The 19,939-nt window shown below is 42.3% G+C and overlaps 1 protein-coding gene across 4 annotated transcripts in view; it reads left to right on the forward strand.

The window, feature by feature from the left end:
• Window positions 1-19,939, forward strand: part of RAB6A (RAB6A, member RAS oncogene family) — a 92,571-nt gene extending 72,632 nt beyond the window's left edge. For all 4 annotated transcript variants that reach the window (XM_003910396.5, XM_009186913.4, XM_021926289.2 and 1 more), the window contains 2 exons: window positions 15,873-15,939; window positions 17,624-19,939. In XM_003910396.5, the coding sequence (XP_003910445.3) occupies window positions 15,873-15,939; window positions 17,624-17,688 (132 nt within the window). In that variant the 3' untranslated portion in view covers window positions 17,689-19,939. The remainder of the gene's footprint in view (window positions 1-15,872; window positions 15,940-17,623) is intronic.

Consider the following 19,939-nt stretch of genomic DNA (forward strand, 5'->3'; position numbering starts at 1 on the left):
GAATGACTCAGCCCCACCCCATATCAGCTGAATCAGTCTTTGAGGGTGAGGCCCAAGCTTCTGGTGTTTTGTTTGTTTTTAAGCTTCCCAGGTAATTCTGATGCCCCGTGGGTATTGAGAACCACTGGTCTAGAGGGAAAGAATTCACACATAACCTTTCAAGGAAGCTTTCCTGAGGTATTCCTTTGTAATAACTTTCAAAGTTAAGAATGGGGGAGGGCCTATGGGATCACTTTAACCTATTACTCTTATCTAGCCTTTTTTGTTGTTGTTTTTTCAAACAGTCTCATTCTGTCCCTGAAGCTGGAGTGCAGTGGCGCCATCATAACTTACTATAACCTCCATCTCCTGGGCTCAAGCAGTCCTCCTACTTCAGCCTCCCAAGTAGGGACTACAGGTGTCTACCACCACACCTAATTTTTTAAATTTTTAGTAGAGACGAGTTCTCACTATGTTGCTAGGCTGATCTTGAACCCCTGCACTCAAGTGATCTCCTGCTTTGGGCTCCCAAAGTACTGGGATTACATGCCTAAGCTACAGTGCCCAGGCTGTCACTTTCTTTTCTTTCTTTTTTTTTTTTTGGAGACGGAGTCTCGCTCTGTCGCCCAGGCTGGAACGCAGTGGCCAGATCTCGGCTCACTGCAAGCTCCGCCTCCCGGGTTTACGCCATTCTCCTACCTCAGCCTCCCGGGTAGCTGGGACTACAGGCACCCGCCACCTCGCCCGGCTAGGTTGTTTTTTGTATTTTTTAGTAGAGATGGGGTTTCACCATGTTAGCCAGGATGGTCTCGATCTCCTGACCTCGTGATCTGCCCGTCTCGGCCTCCCAAAGTGCTGGGATTACAGGCTTGAGCCACTGCGCCCAGCCTTTTTTTTTTTTTTTTTTTTTAAAGAGACAATCTTGCTATGTTGCCCAGGCTGGTCTTGAACTCCTACACTCAAATGATCCACCCACCTCAGCTTCCCAAAGTGTTGGGATTATAGGCGTGAGCCACCACACCTGGCCCTGTTGCTTTCTTTAAACACATATTTCTCTGATTCATATACCTACTGGTCAATCTTTTAGTATCTTTCATTCATTCCAATTATATTTGCTTATGTTAATTAAATCCTTTTTTTTAATGTTTTTGGAGATGGAGTCTCGCTCTATCATCCAGGCTGGAGTGCAGTGGCATGATCTTAGCTCACTGCAACCTCTGCCTCCCAGGTTCAAGCGATTCTCCTGCTTGAGCTTTCTGAGTAGCGTTCGCTGCCATGCCTGGCTAATTTTTGTATTTTTAGTAGAGACAGTTTCACCATGTTGGCCAGGCTGGTCTTAAACTCCTGACCTCAGGTAATCCACCTGTGCTGGGATTACAGGCGTGAGCCACCACGCCCAGCCATTAAATCCTTTTCTAATATTTAATTGAAGATACTCTTCATTGGCTTTTTTGTTGTTGTTATATTTTTGTTTTTTTATTTATTTTATTATTATTTTTTTTTGAGACGGAGTCTTGCTCTGTCGCCCAGGCTGGAGTGGTGCAGTGGCGCAGTCTTGGCTCACTGCAAGCTCCACCTCCTGGGTTCACGCCATTCTCCTGCCTCAACCTCGGGAGTAGCTGGGACTACAGGCACCTGCCACCATGCCTGGCTAATTTTTGTTTGTTTGTTTTATTTTTAGTGGAGACGGGGTTTCACCATGTTAGCCAGGCTGGTCTGAATCTCCTGACCTTGTGATCTGCCCACCTCAGCCTCCCAAAGTGCTGGGATTACAGGCGTGAGCCACCACGCCCAGCAGGCGTTTGTTTATTATCAAGTTGAAGTTTATCTAATTCAGTCAGAGTTTTCCCTCACTGTAACCGTGTTATGCGTGTAAATTTGAAATCCTTTTTATACTTCTTTTTCCATTAGAACTGAATAAATTGATTTCTTTTTTTGCTCTGTTTTTGAGGTCAGGAGGATTCAGTGGGTGTAAGTATTGCCAGATTTTCTTTGACTTAATATGAAAATAAGCTCTCTCAAGTCTGTGTTGGTCTGCTAAGTAATATTGTGGATAGTTATACCCAAAGAATTAATCTGACAATTCACATTTAATAGGTACCCAAAACAGCCAGCAAGTAAAGGCACTAATACAAACATTTGTACTGCACTTTTTGCCTTTTTTTTTTTTTTTTTGGAGACAAGAGTTTCGCTCTTGCAATGGTGTGATCTTGGCTCACTGCAACCTCTGCCTCCCAGGTTCAAGCGCTTCTCCTGCCTCAGCCTCCCTAGTATCTGGGACTACAGGCACAAGCCACTACACCCAGCTTTTTTTTTTTTTTTTTTTTGTATTTTTAGTAGAGACAGGGTTTCCCCATATTGTTCAGGCTAGTCTTGAACTCCTGACCTCAGGTCATCTGCCTGCGTCGGCCTCCCAAAGTGCCGGGATTACAGCCATGAGCTACTGTGCCCGGCCACTTTTTGCTTTCTAATGTGTTTTCACACCGTTAATTATTGTTTTAGCTAACATTTTGAAAAATATCTACTGCATGTCAGATACTGGGACAACAAAGATAAAATGAGAACCTTGCTCTCCAGAAGTTTAAAGTCTAGAGGGAAAGAGAAGTAAAAATAGGTTATTACAATCAGTGCAATAAATACTCTGAAAGAAGAACTACTGGTGCTACTTGGGGTATATATTTTAGTGCCGGGCCTGGTAACTCATGCCTGTGATCCCAACACTTTTGGGAGGCCAGGAGTTTGAGACCATGGCAATATAGCAAGACCCCCATCCCTACAAAAAATAAAAGAATTAGCTGGGTGCCTTGGCACATCCCTATGGTCCTAGCTACTCAGGAGGCTGAGGCAGGAGGATTGCTTGAACCTGGAGTTCAAGGCTATCGTGAGTTATGATCACATTTTCATTGCACTCCAGCCTGGCAACAGCAAGATACTGTCTCTATTTTTTAAAAAGATTTTATTGGACAGGAGGGAGAAGACTTAAGGAACTGGGGAGTGAGTTAGAGAAGCTTTTTAAGGAGTTATCAGGGAATGGGTCCTGAAGGATAAGTGTCAGCTAGGCAGATTGAGCTGGGAGGGTATTCCAAGGAGAAGCAGCATCATTGTGTCCTTTGAACTTCACAACTGTATCCCCTTTTTATTCGAATGAATCTAAGAATTAGAGATAGTAAATATCCTTGAGATTACAAAGCTGTAATAATGGGGTAGTTAATACTAGAGTTTCTTTCCGGGCTTGTACTCTATGCTCTTTCTATACACGCATTAAATGCTGTATTAAATTATGGAAAAAGGCTTTTTCCCCTTCTGCCTTACAGCATGTGAAAAGAAGTTTTCCACTCCTCCAGAGTGTTGACAAAAAAAGCGAAACTCTGTAAAATATTTAAAGAGGTCTGTTTGTGAGCGAAAAATACGGATTATGGCCCCCGAGTCGGTCTTTTTTTTTTTTTTTTTTTTTTTTTTGAGACGGAGTCTCGCTCTGTCACCCAGGCTGGGGTGCAGTGGTGCAATGTCCACTCACTGCAACCTCTACCGAGGCACAGTCAAGAGGTTCTGAGAACATCTGCCTAAAGTAATTGGGTTACAGCTTGGTTTTATATATTTTAGGGAAACATAATACCTCAGTCAGTACCTATGATGTATACATTGGTTTGGTCTGGAAGGGTAGGACAACTAAAAGTGGTGGTGGGGGTTGAGGGGAACTTGTAGGTCATAGGTGGATTCAGAGATTTTCTGAGTGTCAGTTGATTGAAAGAGTTATCTAAAGACCTGGAATCAATAGATAGGAGTGTCTGGGCTAAGATAAAAGGTTGTGGAGACCAAAGTTCTTACGACGTAGATCGGGGTCCCCAGCCCCAGGGCCACAGACCAATACTGGTCCGTGGCCTGTCAGGAACTGGGCCACACAGCAGGAGATGAGCAGCGGGTGAGCCAGCGTTACAGCATGAGCTCTGCCTCCTATCAGATCAATGGCAACATTATATTCTCCTAGGAGCACGAACACTATTGTGAACTGCACAGGAGGGATCTAGGTTGCACATTCCTTACAAGAATCTAAGTAATGCCTGATAATCACATATGGTTTCATATGGTTTCATCCCAAAACTATCTGCACCCCAGTCCATGGAAAAATTGTCTTACAGGAAACCAGTCCCTGGTGCCAAAACGGTTGGAGATCGCTAATGTAAATGAAGTCTCATAGTTGGCTGCCCTTAGAAGCAATTTTTTTTTTTTCTTCTTCTTCTTGAGACAGGGTCTCCCTCTGTCTTTCAGACTGGAGTGCAGTGGCATAATCACAGCTCACTACAGCCTCAGCTTCCTGGGCTCAAATGGTCTTCCCACCTCAGTCTCCTGAATAGCTTGGACTACAGGAGCCTACCACCACAACTGGCTAATTTTTTATAGAGACAAGGTCTCCCTGTGTTGCCCAGGCCAGTCTGGAACTCCTGGACTCAAATGATCCAACCACCTCGGCCTCCCAAAGTGCTAGGATTACAAGAGTGAGACACTGCCTGGTGGCGAGTGTTTCTTATTTAGACCTTTAAAAGGTGCTAGACTCTGAGTTATTCTCTTCAGGATTAGGAGGACCTGGAAGGGGAAATATCTACTTATGTAAATAGAAATGTTTTACAGATGCAAGTTTTCTCTTCACAAAATGGCCCTTTGCAGGGCTATTTATGGCAAAAATAATGTTATTTTGGGGTAAGATATTTTGATTTCCTTCTTTATCTGTAATGTGATGCTATAGTAGAGTCAGGTGGCAAATCCTTAGCAGAAGACCCAGGGACAAGATCTCTTAGAGTTCAAGATACAGAAAGTATGCAAAATGGCACCAACTCATTAGCAATTCTCTTATTGCTCTGGAGCCAGAACATGATGGACACAGAGACAAATTCATTGTATTTTATATATCATCAGCTAGGCTCAAATCTCTCACTCTTCCTGGGAGTCAACCCCTCTGCTGAGACTGCAAGCTAAGCCTTCCAGAGACAATAAATAGGACTTCAAGAGACAGAGACAGGCACAAGAGGCACTGCATAGCCCTACTGACCCAGCCTAGCTCCGGAGTTCAGCAGACCATGAGACAATGAAAGGAAATTTAGTAATCTTTTTTCAGATGTCACAGTAATGATTTATTTGGGCAAAAATCACCAATTGATGTTAAAACCTTAAGTGAAAATTTAACAAAGAATAATAAGATGTATACACAATCACAAAGAATCTCCTCTCATACTTATTACTTACAAAAGGAAAGTTGGTTATTTGGCAGTGAAGAAACTTGACCAGCTCTACCTTAATTTTACCAAATGGCTAAAATTCACTTCACCAGTAAGGGCACAAGCCAGCATAAGGTGCCTCCTGATATGATACACTAAGAATCTGGGCACTATCTCTTCTGTAGTATTACTGACAAAAGTAAGGCAAAACTAAACATTAGGAAGCAACAAGCAAATCCAAATTAAGTGACAGTCTACCAGGTAACATTCATGACTTTTCTTTTCTTTCTTTTTTTTTTGAGACGGAGTTTTTCACTCTTGTTGCCCAAGCTGGAATGCAGTGGTGCAGTCTCGGCTCACTGCAACCTCTGTCTCCTGGGTTCAAGCGATTCTTCTGCCTCAGCCTCCCAAGTAGCTGGGATTACAGGCATCGGTCACCACATCTGGCTAATTTTTTGTATTTTTAGTAGAAACGGGGTTTCATCATGTTAGCTAGGCTGGCCTGGAACTCCTGACCTTAGGTGATCTGCCTATCTCAGCCTCCCAAAGTGCTGGGATTACAGGCATGAGCCACCATGCCTGGCCCCATGTACTTTTCAACAATGAATAATGACAATAGGAATGGAGAAAAAATAGACTAGTCCGGAAAATATTTAGCAAGTGCCACTCTTGGGCTAGGCATAGTGGCTCACACCTAAAATCCCAGCATTTTGGGAGGCCAAGATGAGAGGATTGCTTGAGGCCAGGAGTTTGTGCCTGAGATTGTGTTCATTATCCTAAGATTGTATCCATTTTCCTTAGACAAAATAGGATTTTTTTTAAGTATGTTCACACTATTGTGCAAAAATCAGTATCCAGAACCCTTTTCATTCTTGTAAAATTGACATTGTGTACCCATTAAATAATAACTCCCCATTTCCCCCTTCCCCAGCCTTTGACAGCCAGCCATTCTACTTTGTGAATTTGATTACTCTAGGTACCTCATATAAGTGAACTCATATAATATTTTTTCCTTTGTGTGTGGCTTGTTTCACTTGCATAATGTCCTCAAGGTTCATCCATATTGTAGTAGGTGTCAGAATTTCTTTCCTTATTAAGGCAGAATAGTACTGCATTTTATGGATATACTGTGTATAATATATAGTATATACTTATATATTATATAGCATGTGGGTTGTTTCCACCTTTTGGCTATTGTCAGTAATGCTGCCATGAACATTGGTATGCAAATATTTGTGTAACCATTGCTTTCAATTCTTTCGAATATATACCCCCAAGTAGAATTGCTGGACCATATGTCAAGGAATGTTAAAATAGATGTTATGAAGCAGTATATGTATATATATAATGAAAATAGGTAGGTATATGTGAATATAACAGTACATGCCGTGGAATACTTTGTTAGTTATATACTTTTCACTAAAGAGAACCTATTTTAATTATTTAAAAGTCTGAAAACTTGTAAACCTAATTTTATTCCATTTTCACAAGCTCCACTCAAAGTAGCCAAACCTTTCCTATGCCTCCCTCTTGAAAAGATTTTCAGTTTTCAAGCTAGCTGATAATAAACCTGGTTTTTGTTTTGTTTTGTTTTGAGACAGAGTCTCACTCTGTCACCTAGGCTGGAGTGCAGTGGCACAATCTCGGCTCACTGCAACCTCTGCCTCCTGGCTGCAAGCGATTCTCCTACGTCAGCCTCCTGAGTAACTGGGATTACAGGCATCCGCCACCACACCCGGCCAATTTTTGTATTTGAAGATGGAGTTTCACCATGTTGGCCAAGCTAGTCGAACTCCTGACCTCAAATGATCCCCCCACCTTGGCCTCCCAAAGTCCTGGGATTACAGGCGTGAGCCACCGCACCCAGCCTAAACCTGGTATTCTTAAGAGCCAAAAAGATTATGCATCTTGAATAGGCAAGCAGTTTAATAAATATTTCATGTCAGAAGTAAGTTGTAATATTATGGGGACAATTTCTAGATATTCCTAAGTAAGAAAGTTTCAGTTCTGCTGTAATATTTTTAAAAGGTCTCCCCCAACCCCCACACCTTTCCCACCAGTTTTTTATAGTTCCTTTTTAAAGCAGAATTGAGCCTGTGGGTGTTTTGCTCTAGTCCTAGAATTCACTGCAGAATTGTATAACATTTGGCAAAATTCTTTGTTTCGCAAGCCTGCAGGCCCATGAGTTCATTTATCTCTAATAGAGTTATTGTCTCTGGTAGAAATAAAGCTGCGTTTTTTTGTTGTTGTTGTTGTTGTTTTGAGACGGACTTTCACTCTTGTTGCCTGGGCTAGAATGCAGTGACACAGTCTTGACTCACTGCAACCTCCACCTCCCCAGTTCAAGCGATTCTCCTGCCTTACCCTCCCAAATAGCTAGGATTACAGGCATCTGCCACCACACCTGGCTAATTTTTTTTTTTTTGTATTTTTAATAGAGACGGGGTTTCACCATGTTGACCAGGCTGGTCTCAAACTCCTGACCTCAGGTGATCCACCCGTCTTGGCCTCCCAAAGTCCTGGGATTACAGGCATGAGGCACCGCACCTGGATGCTGCTTTTTTTTTTTTTTTTTTTTTTCTTTAAAGACTTTCAGGCCGGGTGCAGTGGCTCACAGCTGTAATCCCAGCACTTTGGGAGGCTGAGGCAGGCAGATCACGAGGTCAGGAGATCGAGACCATACTAGCTAACACAGTGAAACCCCGCCTCTACTAAAAATGCAAAAAATTTGCTGGGCGTGGTGGCCGGTGTCTGTAGTCCCAGCTACTCAGGAGGCTGAGGCAGGAGAATAGCTTGAACCCAGGAGGCAGAGGTTGCAGTGAGCCAAGATCACGCCACTGCACTCTACAAAGCGAGACTCCATCTCAAAAAAAAAAAAAAACTTTATATATAGCAGGTCAGTACTAAACACTTTGCATAATTATTTCCCTGAATTTGCACAATAATCTAGTCAGGCAAGTATACTATTATTTTAAGCCCATTTTACAGATCAGGGAACAGAGGAACGAAGATTGCATGATCTGTCACGTAAGTGACAACCTAGGGCCTAAGCCCAGGTTGTTAACTACTATGCTGTACTGCTATCCACACGTTACCTTTTAGTTTTTTGCTTTTTGCCATTCCACTTAATACCTTTCAATTTCACTATGTGATTTGTATGTCTCTTTAGCCATATTTAAGATAATGGAATTATTGATGGAAGTCTGAGAGCAAACTACTATTTTTAGTGGCTTCCTTTGCCACTAAAAGAATGTGAGAGAAGGCCTTTCTTAGTCTGGCCTCCAGTATATATATCCTTATCCTAATTCTTTTTTTTTTTTTTTTGAGACGGAGTCTCGCTGTGCTCCCAGGCTGGAGTGCAGTGGCGTGATCTCGGCTCACTGCAAGCTCCGCCTCCCGGGTTCACGCCATTCTCCCGCCTCAGCCTCCCAAGTAGCTGAGACTACAGGCGCCCGCCACCACGCCCGGCTAGTTTTTTGTATTTTTAGTAGAGACGGGGTTTCACCATGTTAGCCAGGATAGTCTCGATCTCCTGACCTCGTGATCCACCCACCTCGGCCTCCCAAAGTGCTGGGATTACAGGCTTGAGCCACCGCGCCCGGCCCCTAATTCTTTTACATATTCTATGCTCCAACCAGTCTGGACTACAAAAGCATTCTTAAGTATACCTTGTACTTTTCAATCTCTGAACATGTGTTCAGGAAAATCTTCCCTGTGAAATCTTTCCCACTTTTCCTTTGTCCTCATCTCTACTGAAAGAGAAATGTGCTAAATATACATTCTGACTAGACGGCCAGGTGTTAAAATCATTGAGGCCAAAACTGCATACAGGTATACCTCAGAGATACTGCATTCTGGCTTTAGATCATTGCAATAAAGTGAATATATCAATAAAATGAGTCACATGAATTTTCTGGTTTCCAGTGTGTGTGAGTTATGTTTACACTATACTGTACTCTATTAATAGCATTATGTCTGTAAAAACAATGTACAAATCTGGCCAGATGTGGTGGCTCATGCCTGTAGTCACAGCACTTTGGGAGGCTGAGGTGTGATCACTTGAGGTCAGGGGTTCGAGACCAGGCTGGCCAATACAATGAAACCTTGTCTCCACTAAAAATACAAAATTTAGCCAGGTGTGGTGGCGATGCCTGTAATCCCAGCTACTCAGGAGGCTGAGGTGGGAGAATCGCTTGAACCCGGGAGGCAGAGGTGGTTACAGTAAGCTGAGATAGCACCACTGCACTCCAACCTGGGGGACAGAGCAAAACTCTGTCTCAAAAAATTTAAAAAAAACCAGCAATATACATATCTTAATTTAAAAATACTTTATTGCTAAAAAAATGCTAATGATCATCTGATCATAGCCTTCTGCAAATCATAATCTTTTTGCTGTCAGAGGGTCTTGCCTTGATGTTGATACCTGCTGACTGATCAGGGTAGTAGTTGCTGAAGGCTGGAGTGGCTGTGGCAATTTCTTATAATAATACTATTAATACAATGTAGTTTTCTGCATTGATTGATTCTATCACAAATGATTTCTCTGTAGCATGCAATGCTGTTTCATAGTATTTTACTCATAGTAGAACTTCTTTCAAAATTGGTGTTTCAGGCCAGGCGAAGTGGCACATGCCTTTAATCTCAGCACTTTGGGAGGCCGAGGCAGGCAGATCACCTGAGGTCAGCAGTTTGAGACTAGCCTGGCCAACATGGCGAAACCCCATCTCTACTAAAAATACAAGAATTAGCCTGGTGTGGTAGTGCACACCTGTGGTACCAGCTACTCGGAAGGATGAGGCAGGAGAATCACTTGAACCCAGGAGGCGGAGGTTGTGGTGAGCTGAGATTGTGCCACTGCACTCCAGCCTAGGTGACAGAATGAGACTCCATCTCAAAAAAGAAAAAAAGTGCCACCAGGTGTGGTGGCGCGTGGCTGTAATCCCAGCACTTTGGGACGCCGAGGTGGGTGGATCCCTTGGCTCACGAGTTAGAGACCACCCTGGGTAACATGGCAAAACCTCTTCTCTACAAAAATTTACAAATATTAGCCAGGTGTGGTGGCATGCCCCCGTAGTCCCAGGTACTTGGGAGGCTGAGGTAGGAGGATTACTTGAGCCCGTGAGGTCGAGACCTCAGTGAACCGTGATTGTGCCACTGGCACTCCTGCTTGGGTGACGGAGCAAGACCACATCTCAAAAAAAAAAAAAAAAAAAAAAAAGATAGGCCTATATCACTATTATAGAGTAAATTTCTATATGAAAAAATAAAAAAATCCCCAAAACACTGTTAAAGTTTGATATAGTGTCACATTGTCAGCTACTAGATTGTTTCTGTAGTCACTATACTTACTATTTGTGATAATAAGTAGATGGTTATTTTCAAGTTTTCAGCTGATATTGGTGAGAGAACACTTTTTTTGACTCAATTTCTATAAAATATGTTTTCCTTCATACCCTGTATTCTTTATGTCTTGATGAAAGGTGATTTATTAATGGACATTGGAGTTTTTCCTGATGCATGAAATTTTGAGCTGACAAAGTTTGTATTCTGCTTTTAATTCATTGTTGAATGCTCATTAAAAAGATCAGAATTGCCTAGCCTTGTATTAAACTTTTAGAAACCCTTGCTGGTTTAAACAAGGTATAATAGTTCACATCTGTAATCCCAGCACTTTGGGATGCCAAGGTGTGAGGATCACTTGAGCCCAGGAGGTCAAGGCTGCAGTGAGCTATGATCATGCTACCGTACTCCAGCCTGGGTGACAGAGCAAGACCCTTTTAAAATGAAGATTTTTTTTTTTTTTTTTTTTTGAGACGGAGTCTCGCTCTGTTGCCCAGGATGGAGGCTCACTGCAGCCTCCGCCTCCCGGGTTCAAGCAGTTCTCCTGCCTCAGCTTCCCTAGTCGCTGGGACTATAGGCATGTGGCACCATGCCCAGCTAATTTTGTGTATTTTTAGTAGAGCTGGGGTTTCACCGTGTTAACCAGGATGGTCTTGATCTGACCTTGTGATCCACCCGCCTCAGCCTCCCAAAGTGCTGGGATTACTGGTGTGAGGCACTGCGCCTGGCCAATATATATATATATATATTTTTTTTAATTTAAAAAGGGTATAGGAGGCCGGGCAGGGTGGCTCATGCCTGTAGTCCCAGCACTTTGGGAGGCCGAGGCAGACAGATCATGAGGTCAGGAGATTGAGACTATCCTGGCTAACACGGTGAAACCCCGTCTGTAGTAAAAATACAAAAAAGAAATTAGCCAGGCATAGTGGCTAGCGCCTGTAGTTCCAGCTACTCGGGAGGCTGAGGCAGGAGAATGGTATGAACCTGGGAGGCGGAGCTTGCAGTGAGCTGAGATTGCGCCACTGCACTTCAGCCTGGGTGACAGAGTGAGACTCCGTCTCAAAAAAAAAAAAAAAAAAAGGGTATAGGGCTGGGCACCCTGGCTCTTGCCTGTAATCCCAGCACTTTAGGGGCTGAGGCGGGCAGATCACTTGAGGTCAGGAGTTCGAGACCAGCCTAGCCAACATGGTGAAACCCCATCTCTACTAAAGATAAAAAAATTAGCCAGGCTTGGTGGTAGGCACCTGTATTTCCAGCTATTCGGGAGGCTGAGGCAGGAGAATCACTTGAACCTGGGAGACGGTGTTTGCAGTGAGCCAAGATGGCACCACTGCACTCCAGCCTAGGCGACAGAGTGAGACTGTCTCACAAAAAAAATAAAAAATAAATAAAAAGGGTATAATACTCTTTATCTGAAAGTTAAAGGGTTATCTGAAATTAAAGGGTTATCTGAAAGTTAAAAAGTTGTCTGACTAATGCACTGTATTTCTCTATTCATTTAACTTGTATCAGTTTTTTTTTTTTTTAATAGAGTCTGGCTCTGTTGCTCAGGCTGGAGTGCAGGGGCACGGTCTCGGCTCACTGCAAGTTCTGCCTCCTGGGTTCACGCCATTCTCCTGCCTCAGCCTCCCGAGTAGCTGGGACTACAGGCACCTGCCACCATGCCCAGCTAATTTTTTTGTATTTTTTTAGTAGAGACTGGGTTTCACCGTGTTAGCCAAGGTGGTCTCAATCTCCTGACCTCGTGATCTGCCCGCCTCGGCCTCCCAAAGTACTGGGATTACAGGCGTGAACCACCGTGCCTGGCCTACTTACTTTTGTTCATAAAATTAACAGCTTTCACAGTCATTAATTGCTGCATTTAGAATGGTTTTTGTTTGTTTTTTAAAACGAGGTCTCTCTGTGTTGCCAGTGGTCTCAAACTTATGGGCTCAATTGCTTGATTCTCCCATCCCAGCCTCCCAAGTAGCTGGGATTACTAGCTTGTGTCGGCACACTTAGCTAGAATATTTATCTGTGTTTCAAACCTAATGTTCACATATTAATCCAAATGGACCCACCGTATACAGTTAATGTTATATTGATTTGACATGATGGTAATTTGTACGTCTACATGATCTTTCATGGTGTACCAGAAATGGTAAGGTTCTGCAATTCAAAGTTTTATAGCTGATTTGGATTGAATATTGGGGTAAAGCCTGATTTTGGTACATCTTTTAAAAAGCTACTGAACCTTATAGAACCAAGACAATTAGAGTTTTCCCCAATCTTCATACTCCCTGCACCTACCCTATCAGGCTTTTGTCTACCAGATCAAAATTTTGCAGTTTGCTCCTTTATACATTTTTTGTTGTTGTTTTTCCAGACAGAGTTTTGCTCTGTCGCCCAGGCTGCAGTGCAGTGGCACGATCTTGGCTCACTGCAACCTCCAGCTCCTGGGTTCAAGCAATTCTCCTGCCTCAGCCTCCCGGAGTAGCTGGGGATTACAGGCACGTGCTACCACACCTGGCTAATTTTTGTTTTGTTTTGTTTTGTTTTGTTTTTTGAGGCAGAGACTCACTCCGTTGCCCAGGCTGGAGTGCAGTGGCGCAATCTCGGCTCACTGCAAGCTCCGCCTTCCAGGTTCATGCCATTCTCCTGCCTCAGCCTCCTGAATAGCTGGGACTTCAGGCGCCTGCCAACATGCCCGGCTAATTTTTTTGTAGTTTTAGTAGAGACGGGGTTTCGCCATGTTAGCCAGAATGGTCTCGATCTCCTGACCTTGTGATCCGCCCGTCTCGGCCTCCCAAAGTGCTGGGATTACAAGCGTATTTTTGTATTCTTAGTAGAGATGGAGTTTCACCATGTTGGCCAGGCTGGTCGCAAACTCCTGAACCTCGTGATCCACCTGCCTTGGCTTCCCAAAGTGCTGGGATTACAGGCGTGAGCGACTGCGCCTGGCCCAATACATTTTTAAACATATTATTTATAGTTCCAGTCTCTTATCTCTGCCCTTCTAGGCATTCTGTTCTTTCTTTAATTCAGTGATACTTATAGAGCACTTAAACCCTGAGCATTTTATGCATGTATGTCAGCCAAGTGAGGTTTTAAGACTGCCTTTAACGCGGCCGGGCGCGGTGGCTCAAGCCTGTAATCCCAGCACTTTGGGAGGCCGAGGCGGGCGGATCACGAGGTCAGGAGATCGAGACCATCCTGGCTAACATGGTGAAACCCCGTCTCTACTAAAAATACAAAAAACTAGCCGGGCGTGGTGGCGGGCGCCTGTAGTCCCAGCTACTCGGAGGCTGAGGCAGGAGAATGGCCTGAACCTGGGAGGCGGAGCTTGCAGTGAGCCGAGATCGCGCCACTGCACTCCAGCCTGGGTGACACAGCGCGAGACTCTGTCTCAAAAAAAATAAATAAATAAATAAATAAAAAAAGACTGCCTTTAACGCTCAACTCAGATATTACCTCCTGAAAGATTTTTTTCAGGCCGGGCGCGGTGGCTCACGCCTGTAATCCCAGCACTTTGGGAGGCCGAGGCGGGCGAATCACAAGGTCGGGAGATCGAGACCACGGTGAAACCCTGTCTCTACTAAAAATACAAAAAATGAGCCGGGCGAGGTGGCGGGCGCCTGTAGTCCCAGCTACTCGGGAGGCTGGGGCAGGAGAATGGCGTGAACCCGGGAGGCGGAGCTTGCAGTGAACCAGGATCGCGCCACTGCATTCTAGCTTGGGCGACAGAGCAAGACTCCGTCTCAAAAAAAAAAAAAAAGATTTTTTTCAGCCTCCTGAGTTGGACCTTGTTACATCTGTATTCTCATAGCATTTTACACTACTTTGTAGCATCACATTGTAACATAAGGAATTGTTTGAGTATCTCCTTTACCAGATTTTGAGCTCCTTGAATTTAAAAAACTGTTTTTTCTTGTTAATTTCTGTGTCTCAAAGACACAGAATGAGGCAGCCTGAAACACTGCCTCAAGTAAGCAAGTACTTGGTACAAAGGAGTTACAGCACACATGAATTTAATATATGAGTTTACACTGTGTGCTTAATTAAAAGATAAATAATTGAAACAATCAGGCAGTTTCACTTGGTGTTGTACCCAGTATGTGTATGACTAAGATTGGAAGTATAAACTGTTGTTCCAGTATCTGTTCTCATATGCCTCTCAAAAATAAACGTCTCACCAGGCTTAAATGCGTTTCTCCTGTTGAAGCTATTTTTCATAGCTTCATACCTCAAACATAAGTCAGCCACTCCCACTGGCACTCATTCCAATGATGGAAGAAAAAGCCAGCTGTGTTGGACTTGAGGGGTGGTGTATTAATCTCTAACATAGTGCTTTTCTAACAAATGATAAAGGATAATTTTGACTGGACTGACTTTCACAATATATTATACACTGACTTCAGAACCTAACTCTTTCCCCCCCACACCCCCACCGAGACGAAGACTTGCTCTGTTGCCCAGGCTGGAATGCGGTGGCGTGATCTTGGCTCACTGCAGCCTCTACCTACCAAGTTCAAGTGATTCTCCTGCCTCAGTCTCCTGAGTAGCTGAGATTACAGGCATGTGCCACCACACCCAGCTAATTTTTGTATTTTTAGTAGAGACAGGGTTTCACCATGTTGTCCAGGCTGGTCTTGAACTCCTGACCTCGAGATCCACACCCCTTGGCCTCCCAAAGTGTTGGGAGTACAGGCGTGAGCTACTGCGCCCAGCCCAGAACCTAACTCTTTATATGAAAGACAGGAATTCTATACAGTTTTGTTAAATGAATGATCTGCCCTTTTTCTGGGTTTCTGTAATACTTTATTATTCAAATGACATTTTTGCTGCTTATAGCTATTTTTTCATGTCTTATCTCACCAGTTTAAAAAACAGGAATCGTGTCTTTATATCTCTTTGTATTTGGCATACTGCTTTTTATATAATACTCGTTTATAGAATGAATAGACATTTTATTATATTTTATTATTTATTTAGAGACAGCGTCTTGCCCTGTTGCCCAGGCTGGAGTGCAGTGGCATGATCTCAGTTCACTGCCGCCTCCACTTCCTGGGCTGAAGCAGTCCTCCAGGCTCAGCCTCTCCAGTACCTAGGACTACAGGTGTGTCCCACCACACCTGGCTAATTTTTGTGTTTTTCGTAGAGACAGGGTTTTACCATGTTGCCCAGGCTGGTCTCAAACTCCTGACCTCAAGTGATCTGCCCACCTCGGGTGGATCCCAAAGTGCTGGGATTACAGGTGTGAACCACTGTACCCAGCATTAGACAGCTCACTGTACAGTAATCATAAACCTCAATACCTTTTGCTAAATGTTCCCTCTCAATTGCCACTTTTCTTTCCCACAGCTCTTTCGACGTGTAGCAGCAGCTTTGCCGGGAATGGAAAGCACACAGGACAGAAGCAGAGAAGACAGTATCCTTTTTGTTTCATGGGAAATTTTTCATTATTAACACTAGTCTTTAGAGCCCTGCTTGCTTGGCTAAAGAATATTGTGCCATTGCCTTTTACAACCAGGAACTGATGACTTAGAGGCATAGAAATTCAGAGGTTTTCTATAGCAAGTTATATATAGTTTCTGTATAGTTATCGAAGTGTACACTTTGCACCCTGCTTCTCATTGTTGATCAGTGAGAGGGTTTGTGTTTGCTTGCTTGCTTTTAAATGAGCAGGAAACTCTCAGAATCTCTGTCTCCTTGCCTCTTCATTTTGAGTCCCATTGACTCTAGGCTTTTTCCTCATAGAATATCAAATTTTCATTTCTTTTTCTAACACTTGAGCTGTCTGCTTGACACAGGCAAGAAATAGAGTGGAGCCTTATTGTAGCCTCTGCTTTCAGAAGCAGGACATAATATTAGTTTATTTCTAAGGATTGGAACATCTAATATTAGTTAATACTAAAGATTTTTAATTTGATGTTTTCAGTGTTTCATATTTACCTTCTAGTGTTTTTCCATATGCAGACATTTTTATTAAGCAATATAGTTTATAGCACTTGGTATTCAGCCCTTCCCACTTGTAAATGTTGTATGTTTTCATAAAAAACATAAAACAGGCCGGGTTCGGTGGCTTATGCCTGTAATCCCAGCATTTTGGGAGGCCAAGACAGGTGGATCACCTGAGGTTGGGAGTTCGAGACCAGCCTGACCAACATGGAGAAACCCCATCTCTACTAAAAATACAAAAAATTAGCTGGACGTGGTAGCACATGCCTGTAATCCCAGCTACTAGGAGGTTGAGTCAGGAGAATCGCTTGAACCCAGGAGGCAGAGGTTGCAGTGAGCCAAGATTGTGCCATTGTACTCCAGCCTGGGCAGCAAGAGCAAAACTCCCATTTCCAAAAAAAACCAACAAAAACAAAAAACATAAAATATGTTTCCAAAAAAAAAAAAAAAAAAAAGTTCTATTGAGTTGAAATCTGCCCCCTCTCCGCTTTTTTTTTTTTTTTGAGATGGAGTCTCACTCTGTCGCCCAGGCTGGAGTACAGCAGCGCAATCTCGGCTTACCGCAACCTCTGCCTCCTGAATTCAAGTGATTCTCCTGCCTCAGCCTCCCAAGCAGCTGGGACTATAGGCACAAGCCACCACGCCCAGCTAATTTTTGTATTTTTAGTAGAGAGGGGGTTTCACCATGTTGGCCAGGCTGGTCTTGAACTCCTGATCTCAGGTGATCTGCCCACCTCAGCCTCCCAAAGTGTTGGGATTACAGGTATGAGCCACTGCACCTGGCCTGAAGTCCCATTATTTATTAAATGCTTCTCCTGCTGTTGGAACTGTCTTGAAGGCTATTTTCAGATTTATATTATGACGATTCTATGAGGAACATCATCTTCATATCACTTCTTGCTGCTATAGAATAAGTTCCTTAGGATACATACCCATAAATAGAGCTTGTACCTCTCTGACCCTTGTTGCATACAGTAGATATAAGCAAGTTTATTCCATTTGAGCACCCTATATGGTGAGGTGGCTATGTGGAAAATAGTGACTGTATAGGCTCTGAAGACAAATAGGAATATAAGGGCCATCCCAGAAATGCTAATGTTTGTAAGAATTGAAATTGTACTTTCCCATTTATGGCTCCTTAACTTTTGTTTCAGTGATTGACATAAAACTGGAAAAGCCTCAGGAGCAACCAGTCAGCGAAGGAGGCTGTTCCTGCTAATCTCTCATGTCATCTTCAACCCTTCTTTAGAAGCTCACTGCTTTGGCCCCCTTACTCTTTCATTGACTGCAGTGTGAATATTGGCTTGAACCTTTTCCCTTCAGTAATAACGTATTGCAATTCATCATTGCTGCCTGTCTCGTGGAGATGATCTATTAGCTTCATAAGCACAAAAAAAGTCAGTGTCTTCATTATTTATATTTTACAAAAAGCCAAAATATTTCAGCATATTCCAGTGATAACTTTAAAAATTAGATACATTTTCTTAACATTTTTTTCTTTTTTAATGTTATGATAATGTACTTCAAAATGATGGAAATCTCAACAGTATGAGTATGGCTTGGTTATTGAGCAGTGTGTTCATAGCCTACTTTATCTCTCCTTGCTTTTCTCACCTCTCCCTTACCCCCATTCCCTATTACCTATTCTTACCTAGCCTCCCCCCACTTCCTCAAACAAGAGATGGCAAAGCAGCAGTTCAACCAAGCCCACTGGAATTATCCTTTAATTTTACAGATACCACTTGCTGTAGACTATGGACCAAGATGTCCAAAATTATTCTTGAGCACTGATATAAGTTACTTAGATCTTCTTTGAGGTCAAAATTCAGCCATCATGGTAGGCAGTGCTTGAATGAGAAAAGGCTCCTGGTGCATCTTCAAAATGAGTCCTAAAGAACATACTGAGTACTTACAATAAGTAGAAGAGCAAAAAAGGTATTTCTGACTAAAACAAATGGCTCTTTCACATGTGCTTTATTAGACTCTGGGAGAGAATAGTAACCAAGTGCTTCAGAATAGGTTTTTAGTATTCTTCATGGTAAGATAATGAAGTTCTAATGAACTATTTCTCCCATGGTTTTAAAATTGTCAAGAGTTATTCTGTTTGTTTAAAAAATAAGAAACCTCTTTAAGCAATAGATTTTGCTTGAGTTTTCTTTTTTAAAAAAATAATACTATGCAGGCAAGGCACTATAAAAGTTTAATTCCTTCTAGAAGAACCACTGGAAGAATTTAAATTTGGCACTACAATCAAAACTACTGAATTAGTAGAAACAACGATATCTAAAGCTTACCAACAAAAGAACCCTCAGCAGAATAGCAAAAACTTTGCTCAGAACATTTGAGGTCAAATTGAAGACGGAAACCAGAAACTGTTTTCTTGTAAGCCCCTAGAGGCAGATCAGGTAAAGCATACATAGTAGAGAGAAAGGAGAGAATGGAAATAAAACTCAATATTATGCAGATTTATGCCTTATTTGTTAGCATTTTTTAAGGTTGGGTCTTTCAGGCTGGTTTTGGTTTGTATTAGATCTGTATAGTTTAATTAACTAGTGATTTAGTTTTATATTTAAACTACAATTAATCTTTTTTGTGATATTTATTTCTTCGCCTTTTTTTTTTTTTAACAACTTTCAATTTTTAGATGTTTCGTTGAATCTATTTAGAGCTTCACCATGGCAATATGTATTTCCCTTAAAACACTGCAAACAAATATACTAGGAGTGTGCCCTTTTAATCTTTACTAGTTATTGTGAGATTGCTGTGTAAGCTAATAAACACATTTGTAAATACATTGTTTGCAGGAAGAAAACTTCTGAGTTACAGCTCAGGAAAAACCTGCTGAATTTATGTTGTAAGCATTACTTAACACAGTATACAGATGAAAAGACAACAAAACTATCTTCATACTTCCTCATTCTCTCATTGCAACAAAACCTTAAACTGGGAGAACCTTAGTACCCTCTCTTTCCTTTTCCTCCTCCACTTCCCACTTATTGTCACCTTGTAATATTCAGAGAGCACTTGGATTATGGATCTGAATAGAGAAATGCTTACAGATAATCATTAGCCCACATACCAGTAACTTATACTTAAAAGATGGGATGGAGTTGTAAAGTGCTTTTATAATACAATATAATTGTTAAAAGCAAGGGTTGACTCTTCGTTTTATTTTGACATGGCATGTCCTGAAATAAATATTGATTCAATATGGCAGATGGGTCATATTCTTTATTTGGAAGAAGTTGTGACTTCTGACATGGGGGTGATTGTCTTCCTACACTGTTGGATTTGATTTTTTTTATGTATTTTTAAGAAAGTAACCAGTTATACTGCTTTTAATAATGATTGGTCTTTTTATTTGGCTTGGAGTTCTTCAAAGCAGTGAAGTGTGTTCATAGTCCAGATTTTTTTTTAATAAACACAATTTTGCTGCCAAAAATATATAAATAAAACACAAAAGAAAACAA

The sequence above is a fragment of the Papio anubis genome, chromosome 12 (genome assembly GCF_008728515.1).
Source record: "Papio anubis isolate 15944 chromosome 12, Panubis1.0, whole genome shotgun sequence".
Lineage (NCBI taxonomy): Eukaryota > Metazoa > Chordata > Mammalia > Primates > Cercopithecidae > Papio > Papio anubis.